At 38.6% G+C, this 22,389-nt stretch overlaps 1 protein-coding gene across 5 annotated transcripts in view; it reads left to right on the forward strand.

Moving 5' to 3' along the window:
• Positions 1-22,389, forward strand: part of Ddx4 (DEAD-box helicase 4) — a 51,758-nt gene continuing 29,369 nt past the window's right edge. For 3 of the 5 annotated variants that reach the window (XM_041663567.1, XM_041663568.1, XM_041663571.1), the window contains exons 1-6: positions 1-72; positions 8,638-8,695; positions 12,611-12,682; positions 14,117-14,194; positions 17,874-17,924; positions 19,684-19,743. In XM_041663567.1, coding sequence (XP_041519501.1) covers positions 1-72; positions 8,638-8,695; positions 12,611-12,682; positions 14,117-14,194; positions 17,874-17,924; positions 19,684-19,743 — 391 coding nt within the window. The remainder of the gene's footprint in view (positions 73-8,637; positions 8,696-12,610; positions 12,683-14,116; positions 14,195-17,873; positions 17,925-19,683; positions 19,744-22,389) is intronic. The other 2 variants (XM_041663570.1, XM_041663569.1) reach the window with 2 other exon arrangements.

Genomic DNA, 22,389 nt, shown 5'->3' on the forward strand with positions numbered 1-22,389 from the left:
ATGGGAGATGAAGATTGGGAAGCAGAAATTCTCAAACCTAACGTGTCTTCCTATGTTCCTGTATTTGAAAAGGTAATAAAACTTACAGTGTAGAGTCATTAAATGCCGTGGGTTTTTATTAGTTTAAAATCAAATTGGTGAGGAAGTTCTAAATTATTCTAGTCTGTTTAGTATTTATCTGCATGTAATCTTTCTTAACTATTTAATGGAGAAAGAGAAAGCCAGGGTAGTCTTCAAATTGGATAACATCTATAAAGTAATTTGATAATGACAAACAAAAGTATGGTAATACTGCCAGTGTCATTCAAATCTTAGTGCTTTAGAACTTTCAGGTGAACACAAACTTGTACAAATGTGTGGGAAAGTCTTGAAAGATAACTTGTGTAGAAATATTGAAAGTAATGATTTGATTGGAAAGTAAGGCACTTAATAGGAATATATTAGACTAAAATATTAGATTGTTTTTTCTGAATGGCATTGGGGGTTAAAATTGTAACTCAAAAACGCTTTGGGGTCAGTTTTATGTGTGTGTGTATTCACATTTATAATTTATTATTATTATAACTGGCATGTACTTTATAAGATACATTTTTTTCAGTATTGTCTTTTATTTTTTTTATTAATTTATTTATTAAAGATTTCTGTCTCTTCCCCGCCACCGCCTCCCATTTCCCTCCCCCTCCCCCAATTAAGTCCCTCCCCCCTCAGCCCGATAGCAATCAGGGTTCCCTGCCTGTGGGAAGTCCAAGGAACCCCCACCTCCATCCAGGTCTAATAAGTTGAGCATCCAAACTGCCTAGGCTCCCACAAAGCCAGTGCGTGCAGTAGGATCAGAAACCCATTGCCATTGTTCTTGAGTTCTCAGTAGTCCTCATTGTCCGCTATGTTCAGAGAGTCCGGTTTTATCCCAGGCTTTTCCAGACCCAGGCCAGCTGGTCTTGGTGAGTTCCCAGTAGAACATCCCCATTGTCTCAGTGTGTGGGTGCACCCCTCGCGGTCCTGAGTTCCTTGCTCGTGCTCTCCCTCCTTCTGCTCCTGATTTGGACCTTGAGATTTCAGTCCTGTGCTCCAATGTGGGTCTCTGTCTCTGTCTCCTTTCATCGCTTGCTGAAGGTTAGTATTCAGGAGGATGCTTATATGTTTTTCTTTGGGTTCTCCTTATTTAGCTTCTCTAGGATCACTGTCCTTGGTTTATGGCTAGAAACCAAATATGAGTGAGTACATCCCATGTTCCTCTTTTTGGGTCTGGCTTACCTCACTCAGGATAGTGTTTTCTATTTCCATCCATTTGCATGCAAAATTTTTTATTGCGAAAAGGAGAAAAAAAAACAAGTTTCCACCTCCTCCCAGCCTCCCATTTCCCTCCCCCTCCTCCCACCCTTCTCCCCCTCCCCCCACTCCTTTCCCCCTCCCTCTCCAGTCCAAAGAGCAGTCAGGGTTCCCTGCCCTGTGGTAAGTCCTAGGTCCTCCCCCCTCCGTCCATATCTAGGAAGGTGAACATCCAAACTGGCTAGGCTCCCACAAAGCCAGCACATTAAGTAGGATCAAAAACCCCGTGCCATTGTCCTTGGCGTCTCATCAGCCCTCATTGTTCGCCATGTTCAGAGAGTCCAGTTTTATCCCATGCTTTTTCAGTCACAGTCCAGCTGGCCTTGGTGAGCTCCCAGTAGATCAGCTCCACTGTCTCAGTGGGTGGGTGCACCCCTCGTGGTCCCGACTTCTTTGCTCATGTTCTCCCTCCTTCTGCTCCTCATTGGGACCTTGGGAGCTCAGTCCAGTGCTCCAGTGTGGGTCTCTGTCTCTATCTCCATCCATCACCAGATGAAGGTTCTATGATGATATGCAAGATATTCGTCAGTATTGCTCTAGGATAGGGTCATTTCAGGTTCCCAATCCTCAGCTGCCCAAGGAACTAACTGGGAACCTCATCTTGGGCACTAGGGAGCCCCTCTAGGGTCAAGTCTCTTGCCCACCCTAAACTGACTCCCTTAACTAAGAATTGTGGTTCCGTGCTCCCCTATCCACCTTTCCTTTATCCCAATTCTCATGTTTCCCAGGTCCCCCCTCCTTCCCTTCTACCTTTTCTCTCCCCATCTTCCCTTACCCCCATCCCACCCCCCCCAAGATCCCATTTTCTCCCCAGAAATTTGGTCTACTTCCCTTAGCCAAGAGGACAACTATATGTTTTTCCTTGGGTTCACCTTCTTCCTTAGCTTCTTTAGGCTCACCTATTGTAGACTCCGTGGTCCTTATTTATGGCTAGAAACCAATTATGAGTGAGTACATGCCATATTCATCTTTTTGGGTCTGGGACACCTCACTCAGGATAGTGTTTTCTATTTCCATCCATTTGCATGCAAAATTCGAGAAGTCATTGTTTTTTACCGCAGCGTAGTACTCTAGTGTGTATATATTCCATACTTTCTTCATCCATTCTTCCATTGAAGGACATCTAGGTTGTTTCCAGGTTCTGGCTATTACAAATAATACTGCTATGAACATAGTTGAACAAATGCTTTTGTCATATGATAGAGCATCTCTTGGGTATATTCCCAAGAGTGGTATTGCTGGGTCCAGGGATAGGTTGATCCTGAATTTTCTGAGAAACCGAAACACTGACTTCCACAGTGGTTGCACAAGATTGCATTCCCACCAGCAATGGATGAGGGTACCCCTTCCTCCACAGCCCCTCCAGCAAAGGCTATCCTTGGTGTTTTTGACTTTAGCCATTCTGACAGGTGTAAGATGATATCTCAAAGTTGTTTTGATTTGCATTTCCCTGATTGCTAAGGAAGTTGAGTACGACCTTAAGTGTCTTTTGGCCATTTGAAGTTCTTCTGTTGAGAATTCTCTGTTCAGTTCAGTTCCCCATTTTTTAATTGGGTTAATTAGCATTTTAAAGTCTAGTTTCTTGAGTTCTCTATATATTTTGGAGATCAGACCTTTTTCTGTTGCGGGGTTGGTGAAGATCTTCTCCCAGTCAGTAGGTTGCCTTTGTGTCTTAGTGACAGTGTCCTTTGCTTTACAGAAGCTTCTCAGTTTAAGTAGGTCCCATTTATTCAATGTTGCCCTTAATGTCTGTGCTTCTGGGGTTATACATAGGAAGCGATCTCCTGTGCCCATCTGTTATAGGGTATTTCCCACTTTCTCTTCTATCAGGTTCAGTGTGTTCCGGCTGATATTGAGGTCTTTAATCCTTTTGGACTTGAGTTTTGTGCACGGTGATAGATATGGGTCTATTTTCATTCTTCTACAGGTTGACATCCAGTTGTGCCAGCACCATTTGTTGAAGATGCTTTCTTTCTTCCATTGTATACTTTTAGCTCCTTTATCGAAAATAGGTTTGTGGGATAAAATCCGGGTCTTCTATACGATCCCATTGGTCGACTTCTCTGTTTTTATGCCAGTACCACACTGTTTTCATTATTGTAGCTCTGTAATAGAGTTTGAAGTCAGGGATGGTAATGCCTCCAGAAGATCCTTTATTGTATAGGATTGTTTTGGCTATCCTGGGTTTTTTGACACCAGACTGTGGTGTCGACTGTGGTGGCGCATGCCTTTAATCCCAACACTCAGGAGGCAGAGGCAGGTGGGTCTCTGTGAGTTCAAAGCCAGCCTGGTCTACACAGAGAAACCCTGTCTTGAAAAACCAGAAAAAAAACCCCACACATAGAAACCCTTTGCAGAAGTTCCCTCACATCTAACATTTCCATTCTATATGTATGTCAGTTATGATTTGAAGTGCTGTCTTTGTGAAAATACTTATTTTATACAAAAATAAAATACTCGGTGTTTTGCTTTAGTTGGGATTGATATGTGGGCTTTGAATTCAAATATCCCAAATAATAATCTGAATTTATAATTTCTTGGCTTGAAACTTATTTTAGCACTAGTATCTTAATAAATATATATACACATTACATATATATGTATGTACATACATTATAGATCAGAGAGAGAGAGAGAGTTTTTGAGATAGGATTTCTATATGTAGGTCTTGGCTATCCTAGAACTTGCTCTGTAGACCATGCTAGCCTCAGAATCACAGAGATCTGTCTGCCTCTGCCTCCCAAATGATGGGATTAAAGGTGAATGCCACACTGCCTGACTTAGTGTGTTATATTATTTATTTATTTTAAATAATTTACTTTTTTAAATGTACATTGGTGTTTTGCCTGCATGTGTGCCTGTGTGAGGGTGTTGGGTCACCTAGAACTGAAGTTACCGACAGTTATGAGCTTCCGTGTAGTTGGTGGGGATTGAACCTGGGTCCTCTGGAAGAGCACTCACGCTAACCTTCTGGCTCTTTAGATACCTATTAACAGCACCTGTAATGCATAACAGAGCCACTCAGAGCCCACAATCCCCTCCCCACTACCTTAAACTCCCAGCCTGTTCCACTTTACAGCTTTTCTCCTTATAACTGTCAAGGCTTTCACCCCTTTTTGCTATTCTCTCTGTTTCTAAGAGGTAGTCATGACAACTTTGGATTGCCCCAAATGCCTCTGGCTATTTTTTCTCTAGCACCTGAGAGAGAAGCCACTCAGCAGTTTTATGTTTACAATAAACCTTGCTGTCCTAGTCTAGCAAGTTCCTGCTCCAGTCAGGGCTGAGTTCCCAAGAGCATTCGGCAGCCCATTGAGTATAGGACTTGGACTCTCTCTCTCCTCAGTGCTCTGTTGGTCCTGGTGTATTGTGGAAGTGATACAGTTTGGTGGTTTCACTGTGCCCTTGCTTACACACACCTGGGAAGCTGAGTTAGGAGGGCTACCAGGTCATAATCAATACATGCCATAATATGTAGATCTGTCTAAAAAAAACCAAAGTTATTCAGAGGTAGAAGCCCTCTGAAGTTATGTTGCACATTTGGTAGAGATACAAATTAGTAACTTTATTTTTTGTTTGTTTGTTTGGTTCTGGTTTTTTGAGGCAGGGTTTCTCTGTAGCTTTGGGATTTGTCCTAAAACTAGCTCCTGTAGACCAAGCTGGCCTCAAACTCACAGAGATCTGCCTGCCTCTGCCTCCCAAGTGCTGGGATTAAAAGCGTGTACCACCACTACCTGCCCAAAGTAGTTTTATTGCTTATTCTCTTATTAAAAAGCATTTTCAGGTCAGAGGTCAATGTGAAAGTTGGGTTGTGAGTAACTTGAAGGAAATAAAGGATATGGCAGAGGCAGCAGCTGCAGATAAATGTCCTAAATGAGGCATTGCCTGGAGAAGATGAGGATGGTAATTTAAGCTAATTAGAGAGCTAAAAGAGTTTTCCTTTTAAAAAACTGAAAAATCAAACTTACGTAGTATTACAAAGGACGTCTGTCATTTTTACCTACTGTACACATGTACCTATTTCATAATTTGCATTGGAATTTGTAAGTTAAACACATATAAATATTAAATTCCTTAGCTTGAGGCATCATGTTGTAAAAACTGTTCAGTTATTTTAGTGCTTATTGGTTAGACCCTTTAGACCAGTAAGTATTTTTCCCCTCTGTTTGACAAATAGCACCTTGTCCTTTGATAAGACTGGTTGGATAATTCTTGCTTTGGTATTTGGTAACTATAGATTTGGGCTTTTTATTATAGCAGTTTACTAGGATATTTCAGTGACACTGTTGTGCTTTTGCTCTTAATGACAACTTTAGAAAATATCTGGATGATTGCTGAGCCACATAAAAGTTTTGAAAGTCATTTTAGTGTCTTTTGTGAGAGAAATTTTAGAAAAGTGCTACTTGAGGGTAGCCACCTTGGTGTTGCTCTCTTTCCAACACTGGCAGGCACTTCCTTAAAAGAACTTACTTAAAGGACGATTGTGACTTTAACGCAGCCATTTGACTACCTAAAAGTATAGGTCGCTTCATTTTTAAGTTATTCATGTTGGATGCTCATATACATGCATTTCAGAGCTTTAGTCTGAAAATTTTTTCTTATAGAAGCTTACATAAGAAATAAAGGAGTGGGTTAATGATGAAAGGACATTATAGGTGTTAGAGGTGAGAAAAAGTTACTCAAATTGTCATTAACACAGAGAAACCTCAAGAAATACTGGAAGTTTCAAAGATTAACTTGGTATTTAGTTATTGATTTTTGTAACAAAAGTTGAATCTCCTAAGTCCACTGATTAGTATAATACTGCCACAGTAATGTACATGCATCTGTAGCAGAACTTTTAGACTAGAAACCGGAGCAGTGAATAAGTGAGAGCATTGATAATCTTGAATTACTGCTTACTCAAGTTTAACTGAAATTACTCATGAATATTTCTGACCCAATTAGCTGGTGATTCACAACTTTGTTGGAATGCAGCCACAGACTGCATACAGTTTTCAGTGCATATATGAGCATTATTTAAAATCAGCTCTTTAAGTGTAGATATATTATTTTAGTTTAATTATTTACAATGGAGTACTTTCTAAAACCTTTTGAGACAGAATCTTATTATGTAGCCCAAGCTGGTCTCAATCTCATCATTTTCCTGTCTTAGCATCCTGAGTGCTATTCATGCCTAGTCACAGTAAAAGTTTTAAGTTATGTATCTTTACTGTGAAGCTGCCTTCTGATAGTGTCCTGTGTTCTACTTTAGCCTGTAGCATTGGTGAGTGTAGTGTGAAATACTGAACTCTGCAAACAGTATTGTGTGTTTTCTTTGGTTTATTTACTTAATAACAGCTTATACTTTGCAGGTATGTGGGTCAGCAGCTAGACAGTGAATGATTTAGACATTGTAGGTTTTAGTCTCAGCCACAACTTGGCTATTGCAGCTGCTGATATATTCATAGATTAGTGAAGCACTGTGCTCCAATAAAATCGTTTATAGAAATGGGTAGCCCATCAGATTTGGCCATGGCTGTACTTTATTATTTAATAATTTTAAGTGATAATTTCATATGTTAGCCAGTGTTTTGCATGCAGTTATATAATAGTGTCTTCTTGTCTGCCCTCCTTCCTTCCCTCCCCCCCTTCCTTTCAATTTTCGAGACAGGATTTCTCTGTGTAACTTTGGAGCCTGCCGGGAACTTGGGAACTCGTTCTGTAGACCAGGCTGGCCTCATACTCACAGAGATTCACCTCCCTCTACCTCCCAAGTGCTGGGATTAAAGGAGTGTGCCACCACCACCTGATAGTAGTGTCTTTTTCTGTAGTTTTGCTTTTCATGATTTCAGTTATCAGTAGATAACTGTGGTGTAAAAATGTTAAGTGGGAAATTTCAGAAGTAAATAATTGGTGTTTCAAATTGCATGTCATCCTCAGTAGCATGTTAAAACCTCTCATCATCCCCCTTTGTCTTGCCCAGAAAGTGAGTCCTCCCTTTGTCTGGTGTATCCATGCTGTATACACTACCTGTCTGACATTATGGATCTATAACCCATGATCACTTGGAGCAGCTCGTTCTCCTGACATATTGTCATAAAGTCACTAGTAGCTTAATCTTACATTATAATTCATTCACCTCACTCTATCTCATTAAATCATGTCACAGCACAAGTGGCGAATAGAGGGCAATAAGATTTTTTTCTTCTTATCATACCAACCCCATTCACTGCCTCCATCAACTCTTCCTCCGCCTCCATTCAGAAAGGGTAAGGTCTCCCTTGGGAATAAGCAGAGCATCAAGATGAGGCAGGATCAAGTTCCTCCCCCTGCATCAAGACCTGAACAAGGCATCTTGATACAAGGAATAGGTTCCAAAGAGCCAGTTCATGCATCAGGGACAGGTCCTGGTCCCACTGCTAGGACCCCATAAAAGACCAAGATACACAACTGTCACCCAGGTGCAGAGGGCCTAGGTTGGTCCCATGCCAGATTCCTAGCTGTCCGTCCAGAGTCCATGAGCTCTCACAAGCTCAGGTCAGCTGTCCTTTCATGATCTTGAACCCTCCTTGCTCATATAATCCCTCCTCCCTCTCTTCAACTGGATTCCCAAAGCTCAGCCCAGTACTGGCTGGGGATCTCTGCATCTGCTTCCATCAGGTACTGGATGAAGGCTCTATGATGACAATTAGGGTAGTCACCAATCTACAACTGCAGGGGAAGGCCAGTTCAGGCACCCTCTTCACTATTGCTAGGAATCTTAGCTGGGGTCACCCTTGTGGATTCCTGGGAGTTTCCTGGCACCAGGTTTCTCCCTAACCCCATAACGGCCCACTCTATCAAGATATCTCTTTCATTACTCTGTCTCTCTGTCAGCCTCCCAAGAATCCTGATTGCCTCCATCCCCTGTCCTCTCCCCCCACCCAGTTTACCCAAGACATCTCATCTATATCCTCTTTAGGGAGAACCATGCATTCCTCTCAGGGGCCTCCTTGTTACCTAGCTTCTGAACAATAATTTTTTTTACAGTCTATTGCCATAATTTATTTTCTTACTGTGCCAAATTCAAAAACCTTATCATAGGTATATATGTACAAGAAAAAGTATCTCATGTACTTTGTGTATATGAGAGAGGGGGGAAGAGAGTGAGGTGAAGAGAGAAAGAGACAGTATATGAATAAATTGAGAAACTACTCATGATTTCAGGCACTGAGGGTCTTAGAATGTATTTCTCATGAAAAAAGAAGGGACTCTAATTTTTATTTGTGAAATAGATGGCACATTCTTCTTATTCAGAGTTGATTGAAAACTTGGTTTTCTGTCTTACAGGACAAATACTCTTCTGGTGCAAATGGAGACACTTTTAACAGGACTTCGGCTTCATCAGGTATGTGTTAAGGCAAGACAATTTTTATTTTTAAGTTAAGGGTTTTGTATAATACTTAAGGATAAGTAGTAGATTGATAGGTATAGAATATTTTTAAATTTTTTAGTGAGGATTAATTATAATTTAATATTTTAGATAGGAAAACTTATATCTAAAGAAAATACAGTGTCAGAGACTATATTACTTCAGTGAATTGCTGTAAAACTTTTTCAGCCTGAGGGTTGCATGTTTGGCTTCAGGTTGCTAAAGCATTGTCAGGTCTCCTGATATAAGAGGGCAGCATAGATGGTAAGATTATTAAAGTAGGTTCAAATTCTGATGATTGGTCAAAAACCAACTGTTTAAGCCAGACATTGTCATGCCATCAAGAGCATGAGTTTCTTTGGCATCAGAAAACTAATTTACCGAAGTTCCCAAGAGAATGAGAGATAAGTTTCAAAAGGATTGAAACCTATTTTGTGACTCCTAACTCCTTTCTCTGTATGAATTTGTATTTGAACTGCCCACCTTCCCTGCATGTGTACTACCATACGCTCTAGAATTAATGTGTATGGTAACATGGTAGAAAGAGTACTACTTTGATGGAGGAAGGTCATTGGCTAATAAAGGAACTGCCTTGGCCCATTTTATTGGTTGAAAGATAGGTGGGAGGAGTAGGCAGAACAGGACGCTGGGAGGAAGAGGAAGTGAGCTCAGTCTCGACAGCTCTCCTCTCAGACGCCTGAGAGAGACGCCATGCTCCTGGCTCCTGGGCAGATGCACGCTATGAAGCTCCGACCCAGGATGGACATAGGCTAGAATCTTCCCGGTAAGTGCACCTTGGGGTGCTACACACAGATGATTAGAAATGGGCTAAATTAATATGTGAGAATTAGCCTAGAAGAGAATGGGCCAAGCAGTGTTTAAAAGAATACAGTGTCCGTGTAATTATTTCGGGGCATAAGCTAGCCGCCGAGCAGGCAGCCGGGGTGCTGGGGACGCAGCCCCGCTGCCCTTACTACATCACTACTTGGGTAAGAAATTAAATCGTGGCGGTAGTCTTTTGCTTTATTGAAACAGGCTAAAATGTGACTGCTGATATACAGTGAAAGATTTTTTATTATGGTAACATGTACATAACAGTGACTATCTTCACCATTAATATTTTTATTATTGTGTACATAATGTATGTGCTATGACATGTGTGTGGAGACCAAAAGACAACTTTGTGGAGTTGATTATCCCTCCACTTTTAGGAGTTCAAACCTTGAGGGAATTGAACACAGATGATTAGGCCTGTACAGCAAGAACTTCCAGTTGTTGAATCATCTTGCCAGCCTTAATATTTGCCATTAAAAAGATTAATTATTTATGTACATGGGTGTTTTGCCAGCATATGTGTAAGTGCACCATGGACATACCTGGTGCCTGTAGAGGATAAAAGAAAGTGATAGATTCTCTGGAACTGGAGTTAGAGATTGTTGTTAGCTATCTTGTGTGTGCCAGGAACCAAACATGGCTTCTCTGCAAAGAGCAGTAAATGCTCTTAACTGCTGAGCCATTGTGCCAACCCCAAGACTCAGTGTTTTTTGTTTTGATTTGTTTTGTTTTATTTTGAATTTTTTTTGTCCTGACCTTTTTTTTTTTTTTTTCGAGACGGGGTTTCTCTCTGGCTTTGGAGCCTGTCCTGGAACTAGCTCTGTAGACCAGGCTGGTCTCGAACTCACAGAGATCCGCCTGCCTCTGCCTCCCGAGTGCTGGGATTAAAGGCGTGCGCCACCATCGCCCGGCTGTCCTGACCATTTTTAAGTGTGCAGTAGACTGGCATTAAACACACTTGCATTGCTACATCAACCTTGATAAGTTTCATCTTTGCAAACTGAAATTCTGCTCCCATTAAAATAATAGCTTCGCACTCCTCCTGTTTCTAGCCCCTGGCAACCACACTACTGTACTTCCAGTGAGTCCAAGTCGTTGTCTATGCATTTGAGTTACTGCTCATTTTAAGGCAGACAAATGCAAGGCCTAGGGGAAAATCAGTTTATAATTTCTTCTGTTAAAAATTAGAGGGTGAGGTCAAAACATTTTATAGTCAAGAGAACTGTTTGCTCACTGGAACCTGGCATACAGTGAAGGAAAACAAAACTGCCAAGGTAGTTTGTAGAAAAGTGAGGGGAGTACGAGACTCAGTCTGTGAGGTTAAAGCAAATTTAGTTCATATGTTCAAATAAATCTGTTGGCTAGAGCTTATGAAAACCTTTGCTGTTGTCAAGGCACTTCTTTAACAAACATTTAAATGTATTGGTTTAATATATAATCCAATTTTCAAAAGCATATGGGATTATTACCTGCCTGAAACAAACAAAACAAGACTCATTTTCCTTCCTCCATATTAATGCTGAGATCTTTTAAAAGTATAAAAGACAGATGTGTAAATGTATACTTCCTGATATTTTCCCAGTGTAAACCTGGTTCTCAGAGATAGTTTCAGTAAAGGAATGAAATAGGCAGGCCTATATCATATGAGAACATAGTACTCTGTTGTCATAGAATTTTTAAAGAGTTAGATTGAAATGACTACCAACTAAATGCCATAGCTCATTAATCTGTGGATGCTTAGGCTAAATAAAAGAAATCAAATGAGAAATAATTGTTTCTCTCTGGATAACAAATACCTTTTTGTAGTTTTCAAATTTTCAAAAAAGTACTTTAAAATATTACATTGATTGTGTTAGGGGGCATATATGCATGCTGCAACACAGGATTAGAGATGAGAGGACAGCTCCAGGATTCAGGGTCTCTGCTTCCACCCTGTGGGTGCTGGCACTTGCACTCAGGTTGTCTTCTGTAAGTACCTTTTTTGATCCATTGTGTTAGTCCTATTTTATGATTAAAAATAGAGCTTTTTGGACCTAGAAAGTTTATTTTCTCATTGCAGCATATTCTTGTCTAGTGAATGTAAACTAAATTGATACCTAAATAATTTTTATCAAAAATTTAAATGGTTAGAAAGGAAGAAACTAAATCAAAATATTAGCCCCAAATTTTGGCCTCCACTGATAGTGACTGTGATTCTTTTTAGATCTCTCTGTCTATATTCTGACATAATTGTATCAAATTCTACTTTTATTTTATGGGTGCATACTTATTACATTTTTATTTTTATTGAGACATAGACTTGCTTTTCTTTGCTTCTCTGTCCTTGCTTTCTATACTTTATTTTCATTTTGTTACGATTCTACTTGATCTGGCTATTTTTCATTTTTTCAGAAATGGGATCATATTATACTCTTGCTTTTACTTAATATAGTGCCCTGGTTAGTTTTTATTGGTGACTTGACACAGCCTGGAGTTGCTTAGGAAGAGATCCTTAATTGAAGAGTTGCCTCAATCATATTGGCCTGCGGGCTTGTCTGGGGGACATTTTCTTGACTGCTAATTAATATAGGAGGCCCCAGCTCACAGTGTCTGGTGCTGTCTCTAGGTAGATGAGTGGGCCTGTCGAGAAGCTAGTGGAGCATAGGGTACTCTTCTGAAGAGCTACTTAGACAACTCATTTTTCAGTTAGGCTCTTTGTTATTTTTCTTCTTTGACTAAGCCTCATGCATCCTAAACAAGTATTCCACCATTGAATTGCATCTACAGTCCTATTTTAACTCTGTAATTTAATTTTGTTTTGAGAAAGTATCTCATAAGTTCCTAGTACTGGCCTAGAACTTACGTTGTAGTTAAGATAGCTGTGAATTTGTTACCCTTCTGCCTTAGCCTCTCAGGTAGCTTGGCTCTTGGTTTATTTATTTATTTATTTATTTATTTATTTATTTTTGTTAATAGATAAAATCCCTCTGTTATATGTGGCACATTGAGAAGGCTTTAAATTTTATATATTTGATATGTATTTTTATTTGATTTGCTTTGAAATGTTATTTGCTTTAGAAATGGAAGATGGACCTTCTGGAAGAGATCATTTCATGAGATTTCCCTCTGGAAGAAATTTGGGAAACAGAGGTAAGTATAGTCTTCCTTTAATCTGAATTGTTGACTAAAGGCATAGGGACTTTGGCTGTTTAAAGAAAAGTTAAGTCTGTTATAACTTGAGCGGATGGTAGGTTTTGTTGATATAATGAGTTGATTTTATTTAATGTGAGTGGTATGTGGGGGTGGGAGAGGGGCAGAGAAACAAAGACAGGCATGCATGCCCAGCTGGCTTTAAACATTATATAATATAATCCATGCTGGTCTTAAACCCACACTGGCCCTAAGCTCTTCCTGTGTACTATATTACAGACATGTATTGAACTTGTGATCCTCCTTCCACAGCCTCCTAAGTGCTAGTAGTAGGTGCGTGTGCTACCACACCAGGTGATGCCCATGTACTTCAATGCTGTCTTAACTTCTTTGGGATGATGATAAGACAGTTAAATTGACTTCACAGACAGATTGTCCACAGTTGCTGCTTAATTTCAGATTTCTGTTTCTAGGAACTGATGTGAGAACATTGTTGTAAAACATTTGGAGGGTAGAGTAAAAGGGCCTCCTTGAGTGTTAAGTTTTCTTAACAAAAACAATATGGGAGATATTTTAGTTAGCTTATCAGTGTTAAATTTAAGAAGTTATTTTTACCAAGGTTGAATTTATTTCCTTATTTTTGAGACAGGGTCTCTTATTATATTTTTGGTTGTGAGCCTAGCCTTTAACGGCTGAGCCATCCCTCCAGGCCTTGAGATAGGGTCTCTTGTAGCCCAAACTGGCCTTGAATTTGCTGTGTAGCTAAGACTGGCCTAGAACTCCTGTCTCCATCTCCCAAATGATGCAATTGGAGGCATGCGTCACTGTGCCTGACCAGGTTGGATTTTAAAATTGTATGTTTAGAGCCATCAATACTTCCCATGTGTGGTGGGTCCTGCAATTCCAGTAGGATTTTGAGTTTAAGGCCACCCTGGACTGCACTTAAAATCCTGTCTCAAAACAAATAAACAAACAAAAAGCTAGAAACACTTGGGTTTGTAGATAGTAGTAGAGCAAAATGCTTTCATTTTTTTGTAACTAAATTGATAGTAAGGTGCTGAAAACATTTTGAACTATATTTTATTATTTTCAATGGTGAAGTTATCATGTGGGCTGAATATAATGCCCAGTCTATTGAAGTGAGGATTCAGTATATAGAAAATCATGACGTGAATTACTGATTAAAGGTAAAAGAATGAGTAAACCTTACATGTTTACCACTAGTGGATTTATTTATTTATTATTTTATTTATTTACATTTTGGAAATATAACTTGAGAATTAAATATACTTGCAAATATATTATTTTAAAGTCCCTTTTCTATTTTCCTACTATCTGTCAAAGTCATCTAATCCTAAAGATGCATTTCATCCCTATCTTTTAATGACACAATTTTGCATGTTAAGAAGTTTAACTTTCTATAAAATTTTTCAGATATTGGCGAGTCTAGTAAAAGAGAGAACACACCTGCTGCTGGAGGATTCGGGAGAGGAAAGGGTTTTGGAAACAGAGGTAATTACTTGTAATACTTTACAACCACAATTGTAGTTGGCTCCAAGGTTTCCAGGTTTATTTTTTAGGAAAAAACCCCAGAAAGTATGTGTCATGCTAGAAATTATGAGCCTCTCAAGAAAGTATTTTCATTTAGAGATATAAAAGCAACAGTTTATGCTGCTTTGGGTATATACAGTGTTCTGTCTTTTTAAAAACATTTATTATTATTATTTGTATGTTTATGTATGGAGGACAAAGAACAACTTCCAGGTATTGTTTCTCTCCATCCACCATGTGGACTCCAGGGATTGAACTCAGACCAGCAGGCTTTACAGCAAGCACTCTTATCCCTGTTGCACCATATTTTTGGTACTTCATTTTGCTTTTTCCTCTTGCTTTAATATCATTGATTCACTCTATATATGAGCCCCGATTCTTCCCTTCTTTATTACTCAGGGATCTAAGTTCCCTGTGGAGACTTGTTTATACCTCAGTAGGGGAATGTGTGCTCATCTGTAGCTGAGCACAGGATGACCAATAATGTTTAGGTGGGAGAGCGTCCCAGTTTTTTCAGAAACTCAACATTGATTTTTCCTTGGGACAGGAATGACAGGAGCAAGCAGCTACTGAGGGAGGTAGAATACAGCCAATTTCTTTGACTATATTCTTTGAATATAGCAACTTTGAAGATTACAAATATTTATGTGACATTGATAATTTAAAGCTTAGTTTTTTTGTAGAAATAATAATTTTTAAGGACTACATTTACATTTTGAAAGAAAATACCTGCTGAAGAATTTTTGGTCAATCATACAGTGAAGCTGTTGGATATTTGCTTTTAGAGGAGAATTACATATTAAAGTTCCATGTCATTTTATTGCTAGAAGAGCCCTTAAATTTGGTTAAATCTGAGGATGTTAAGTGATTTGAGATAACACATATATATCATGTGTATAAATTGAACAACTATTTAAATAATTGCTTATTTCTTATGTTAAAGAAGCCTAATTATAAACTGAGTACTTTATAATGTAGTTAAGACAATGATCGATAGGTATCCATATTGACATTTAATTTTAAGATATGTATCCCCAAGTATCTTTTCTGTGTGTGAGATAGTCTCACTATGCTGTCCAGTTAGGTATCTAACTCATAAACTCAAGTGATAGTCTATAATCAGCTTCTAAGTAGCTAGGGCTACAGGCATGCACCACCATCCCTAACTAAGTCCTTGAGTATTTTTACACTAAAGACCATTTTATTAAGTGAGAGTCAACAATTTTTTAAGAGACAGATCTCTCACTGAACCTAGAGCTTACTGATTTGGCTAGACTGCCTGGCCAACAAGCCCTGGGGATCCTGAGTTTTTGCTTCCTCAGGACAAGAAAAACCATGTGGTTTTACACTGTTTTTATTTTCAATTTATGTGCTAGCCACCTTGAAATTGTTCTGAGCAGTTTGTAGTCCAAAGTCAATCTTTAGATTGTATTTTTCAGCTTAGTGGTGTTATCATAATGCTGGAGGAATCATCATTACAGGGCCCCATCCTCCTTGTGGAAACTTCAAAGGTCATGGTTCACTGCAGAAAACTGATATTCAAACCCGAAATGATGTACAAGAAGATAAATTAAACCTTTTTCTAGAATTAGTTAATACTCTATATGACCATTAATATCATGACAAAAACTATATATATAATACCTTAACTAAGGTATAAATTATATATATATATATATTTATATAATTTATACCTTAGTTAAGGATTCAATTTAAAACCAAAGGATTGTGAGATTAGTGGCAATAATAGTCCTTAAATTTTTGTTTTTCTTCTGTCCCATATTAGGTGGCTCCTCTTACATGAAACAGAGATTTTAGGTTTCGCTTTTAATACACATGCTTGCATTTAGAGAAAGAGAGAGCCACATTCCAACTCCAAAGCCAGCTTTGATTTTTTAATTATACTGGAACTACAAAAAGACTATTTGCATTATATGTCTTTAGAGAACAGCAGAAACATTTGGGAAGATAAATAAAATTTTATCCTGTTGGAAATGTGATATACCAATAGGCCAATTTACTCTTTTTCTTGAGACATTTTTTTTCCTGGATGATTTGTCCTTTCTTCTCAGATGTCTCATTTGTCAGTGGTCTTCAGATTCCTTAGCTGGATACCTTTATTCTCTTGAAAAGATAGAACCAAAACCCTTCCCCAACCCTAATTTGGGGGATATTATCCTTTGGCCAGTTATATCTGATCATATTGAAAGCATTTGTTAGTTATATAGGTTAGTTTAGTTTAAACAGCTATGCTCTTTGATGAACTGTCATCTCTTCTAATTAAGATGTGTATTGTTCAAATCAAATCTTTATCAATTTTGGTGGTATCCATAGCTTTTCTTCTCCTGTGTAAACAAAAGCAAACCCCATATTTTTAATGTGGGGGAAAACTCTCTTTTAACTAATTTCTCCCTTTAAGAATTCCCAATTTTCTTAAGAGATCTACTGATATTGATGAAGATGTGAGGCTGATTGCTGCTGCGTAGAACAGTAAAGGCCTGAGTGGATTTCAAGGCAGCTGCCTAATTTGGCAGCAGTCTGAAAAGGGGGTTCAGGGAGAGAGAGCCTGCAACCCATAGTGGAGGGAGAGAGAGTGAGAGGGGAGAGATGGGAGAGATGGATGGATGGAAGGAGGGAGGAGCTCGGGCTTTCTGAAGAAAAAAAAAAACACACCAGGGTATTATTGTTGGGAAAAAGCACGTGTGAAGGTTGCTGCCTGAAGGCAGAACCAGCCAGTCTAGAGTGGGTGAGTCCTGTGGCATTTGGAGCCCAGGTACTTCTGGAGTTTGGCTGGCAGCTGGGGACTGTTTCAGAGAGGTTAAACAGGAAAAATCCCAAACTCACTCAAAGGTTTGAGGGGAAAAAAGAAAGCCTAGCCCAGTGGGGCTCAAACCCTGTGTGCGGCTCCAGCCTGTGCCAGTGGCTAACGAGCCACAAATGGCTTTTTTTGTGAATCCATACCTTGAACATTGGGTGCCAATTGTAGCATGAATAATAAAATCCCAGGGACAGATACTGGGGTTCAACTTAAGGATCAGAAAAGCAAAGCAGCCAAGCTACTAGAGAGCTCTTAGCACTGTGAAATCTCCAGCTGAAAGAGAGTGAGTTCCAGTGTCATCCTGCCTTATATTCCTCTCTAGTGCTGGTATTGCAGGCATGCACCACCACCACCCGACCACTATGGCTATCTAGTGTGGCTGCTGGGAGTAACGGTGTGTGCCACCACTGCAGGGCCTGTATGGCTGACTAGTGTGGCTGTTTTGTGTTCTGATCTTCAGACAAGCTTTATTAAAATACAAATGAAATTTCACTACACTGCAGCTATATATGTAGCTGTATTATAGTTTATCTCATTTGGAGGGGTTATCATAATTAGTTGTCCCTGAAAGATTTTTAAACAGATTTTATGTGTTTCTGTACACATGCCATGGAGTGGGTGTTAGATCTCTTGGAGCTGAAATTATAGGCATCTGTGAGTCACCTGATGTGAGTGCTTGGTCCGAATCCCTGCTCTTACAATACAACTGTAGGCGCTCTTAGCTGCTGAGCCATCTCTCTCCAGTCCTGAAAAACATTTTTAAGCTGTAAAGGTAAAAGAAATTCTTTCAGAAATTTGAAGTTTCCTTTTATTAATTTATAGGTTTTTTAAATAACAAGTTTGAAGAAGGAGATAGCTCTGGTTTCTGGAAAGGTAAGTTGTGTTTTTCTGGAAACTTTAAAAACTATAATGTCAGAAACAGGCTAGAGAGATTCAGTGCCAGGTGCATAAGTTGTTTATGACATCATTTTTATACCATGCAATTATTAGGTTACAACTGTTTAATTTTATTCAATTTTCATTTGTGCTTTGCTTTATCTCCTATATCTACAAAGATCACTTCTTATTTTAAACTTATTTCTAAATGGCTAGATTTACAAGAAATTAGAAAAAATAGTATAGAATTCATTTTTATCCAGGTTCTTCTAATGCCATTATTTTAATTTACTTCTTTTTTCCCCTGAGACAGGGTTTTTCTATGTAACTTAGGAACCTGTCCTGGAAGTACCTCTTGTAGACCAAGCTGGCCCTTGAGCTAATAGAGATTTGTCTGCCTCTGCCTCCTGAGTCCTAGGCATGCACCACCACCTAGCTTCTATTTTACTTCTTAAAATGATCAAAGTAAATGCAGGTTGATTTTAAGGGAATAATTGATGAAAGAAAATGTAAGACCCCATTCTCTTTGCCAGGTCCTAAAGTGATCTATAGGATTATTTTTGTCAAGGCAGATATGTTAGCTCTCACCTTATTATCTCAGTCAGTTTTCATTCTTAAAAGCCCTTTTCCACTTATTTTTCTTAAATCTTCTTTTCAAGAAAGTTGTCCCAGGTGACTATTTAAAAGAATATAAGCTTGCTGGGTGTAGTGGTACATGCCTTTACTCCTAGCACTTGGGAGGCAGAGGCAGGTGGATCTCAGTGAGTTCAAGGCCAACCTGGTCTAAAAATTGAGTCCCAGGACAGCCAGGGTTGTAATACAGAAAAATCTTGTCTTCAAACACATACATATGCTCCAAATAGTCAAAGAAAGGCCTTCAGCTAGGTGTCAGAATCATGTTTAGAAAGTATAAAACAAAGCAGTAACTAGATGAGTAATTTTGTGCATGAGTTTAGATGATAGCCTGTAAACTGTTTGGTTGCTTGACATCTTTGCCATTTGTTTAAAGTTCTTGAATACTGGGCGTCAATGACATGGGAAAAATACCTTGAAATTCTCTGTGTATTTCCAAATATGCTTTTGCTAGAATTTGAAGATCTTAGAGTTATATTAATAAACATAAAACTTTTAAAATTTGAACAATTGTTCATTCCTTATCACTCTGTACTTGGAGAATAAACTGTGAGAGTGGAGCTTAAGCATCTGTTTTCACCCTGTTCACTTGGGTGTTCTTCAGTGTTGTGATTGATTCTTATACCACTGTCCAGAAAAACTCTGGAAGTGTACTTATGTTGTCACTAAAACAGAAAATCCATTGAGTAATTGAATACTTAATTAGGAAAAATGAGGAAACGTTTGCATGGATTTAAGAAAGCACCACTATCTAGCATTGTTAAGAATGATAATTACAGAGAAAGAAATGATAATATTTTAAATGGAACAGTCATATGTCTCTATAGCCTATGAATTGCTTTTCAGAACCATTTGATTACTTGTGTAAGTTTTTCTTTTTGTCTAGCATAACAGGGACCAAATAGTTGGTGCTCAATCGTAGACTTAACATTAAATACTGACATACATAGATGTTCTGTATAGGGAATTTAAGCAATGTCTTTGTTTCTAGTGAAATATTTTAAGTATCATAATGTTCAATTTCAACTTGAAAAAATATTCCTATTAAGTTCTATTCTGTTCTTTAGCAGTTATGCCTTTAAAGTTACCTAGATGTTATTCACATGTTGTATTTCTATTCAAGAGTCCAGTAATGACTGTGAAGACAATCAAACTCGGAACAGGGGGTTTTCCAAGAGAGGTGGTAAGGACAATGCTTTGAACAATTTGTCTGTAAGACAAAACTAAACTGACAGAACTAACTTTAGAAAGTCTGAAAGAAATGAAAGCCTTTAAGAAAAATACGCTGATGTACGCTCCCTGCCCCTAGTATTTGATCAGTTCTTTGTAAGTCCACCTCTTCCTCTCTGCCATTTCATACTTGTTTTTTTCCTTAGGCCCTCAAGAGTATGCTATAATTTACAAAAGAGGAATTTTTAGTGTCTTGATCAATCACAATTTAGATGAACCAAGAATATATTTGTTTCTGAAAAATGTCATTAGAAATTTGGGAGAGGGAAGAAATTGCAGATTAATTTTTGTTCAGATCTCAAGATAGTCCATCATTCTTTGTTAATTCTGCCTCTAATGAATTGGAGGGGAGATGGTATAACAGTTATCTTTTATATGTTTTGAATATATGGGAGACATGTTAAAATAGCAGCAGCAGTACCTTCAGAAAACTGGAGTGAGCTTCTAATAGAGTACTCATTCAAGTACTCACCTATGCGTGTCTGTGATAATACAGAACTCCATGATGGTATGACTTGGGAGCATCTTTCATTTTACCTTAAGATAGTTAGTGCTCTCCTCCTTGCCAGAGAAGCTATCAGTAAGTTTCAGATTGAAAAAAGGCGATCTCCTAAATTAAGCCTTATGATAATTTTTCAAAGATGTGATAGTGAAGGAAAAAGCAAAATTTAGTACATCTTTTAGCATTTCTCATTGAAAAAGCAAAACGAAAAAATAGTAGTGCTAGTCATCAAACCCGGGGCGCCTTGTGCTCCCTAAGTTTTCCACCACTGAGCTGCATCCTCAACCCTGCTTCTCTTCCCCATTTGTTTTCTGGAGAATGATGATGTCTGTGTTACCTTTAAGTCAGATTAATTCATGTTTAAATGAAGAAACTAGAAGTCATTTGGAGCAGACTGTTCTTATTTCTGACTTAAAGCAACAGTAGAATGATTAGCTGGGACATAGCCATTTTCTAGAACAGTCTTGATTCCTGTTTCTTGTAGACACACACATTTTAGACTAGAAAGCTAGCACATAGCCATTAAGTGAGTGAGTGTGTGTGTGTGTGTGTGTGTGTGCGCGCGCGCACGTGCTTATTTTGTAATATGATCTAATATACCATTGCTAGGTAACTCAATACTGAAAAAAAACCTGAACACCTCAGTTTATTCGCCACATCTAGGTCAAGAAATAGAAATCACTAGCACCTCAGAAACGCCCTCTTTTCATAACATGTTCAGTCATAAACAATGGCATCCTGAAGATTTTTATTCTGACTTCTAAATGTACAATTTTGTCTGTTTTTCTGCTAGATATAAAGGAACTAATACAGCAGGTGCTGTTTTTTGGCTTCTGTTTAATGTACTTGGAGAGCCATTTATGATTTTACTCTTACAGATCATTAACCCTGCTAATAGTCTTCTTCTAATAGTCTGCAGGTATTGGGGCTGCTTTCAGCTGGGACAACTATGAAAGTGGTGTTGTGAATGGTGTAGTATTTTTGAGCATTGGCATGTTCAGGTGTAGAATTGCTAGTTATTGGGCTATAGTTTTAGCTTTAAGAGATAGGAAACATCTCAGTTTACAGTACTAAGATATCCTCCCATCTGTATGCTTTGCACTTTCCTTTTCATCTGAACAGTTCACTGAATTTTTGTTATTGAACCTCGTTATACTTTTAGCTTGCATTTACTTTTTTTTTTTTTATTTTTTGATTTTCGAGACAGGGTTTCTCCGTAGCTTTTTGGTTCCTGTCCTGGAACTAGCTCTTGTAGACCAGGCTGGCCTCGAACTCACAGAGATCCGCCTGCCTCTGCCTCCCAAGTGCTGGGATTAAAGGCGTGCGCCACCACCGCCCGGCTGCTTGCATTTACTTTTGTGTATAAAGTAGGAGTCAGAGGCAGACAAGAGAGCTCAGTAGATAACAACATTTGCTGCACAAACTTCTAGGTTTTTCTAGTCACATTTTCTCATTTCATTATGGATTTCTTAACATTTTCTACATTGAGTTCTTGGTATTTGGTGATGCATATCACTTTGCATTGCATTAACACTTCATATATTATAAAATTAACCAGTTGCTTTCAGTATATTCACTCTTGGACAACTTTGGCTGGTTATAGAACATGGAACATGTTAATATGACTACAGAATTTCTTTTGGAGGAGAGATTTTCAAATACTCCTTTGAATAGGAGGGCTATTTTCTTTTTTCTTTCTTTCTTTTTTTTTTTTTTTTTTTTTTTTGATTTTCGAGACAGGGTTTCTCCGTAGCTTTTTGGTTCCTGTCCTGGAACTAGCTCTTGTAGACCAGGCTGGCCTCGAACTCACAGAGATCCGCCTGCCTCTGCCTCCCAAGTGCTGGGATTAAAGGCGTGCGCCACCACCGCCCGGCTGCTTGCATTTACTTTTGTGTATAAAGTAGGAGTCAGAGGCAGACAAGAGAGCTCAGTAGATAACAACATTTGCTGCACAAACTTCTAGGTTTTTCTAGTCACATTTTCTCATTTCATTATGGATTTCTTAACATTTTCTACATTGAGTTCTTGGTATTTGGTGATGCATATCACTTTGCATTGCATTAACACTTCATATATTATAAAATTAACCAGTTGCTT

This window comes from Microtus oregoni, unplaced genomic scaffold, assembly GCF_018167655.1.
Source record: "Microtus oregoni isolate MIOR12 unplaced genomic scaffold, Mior012 000014F_ref0000157, whole genome shotgun sequence".
NCBI classification, from domain to species: Eukaryota; Metazoa; Chordata; class Mammalia; order Rodentia; family Cricetidae; genus Microtus; species Microtus oregoni.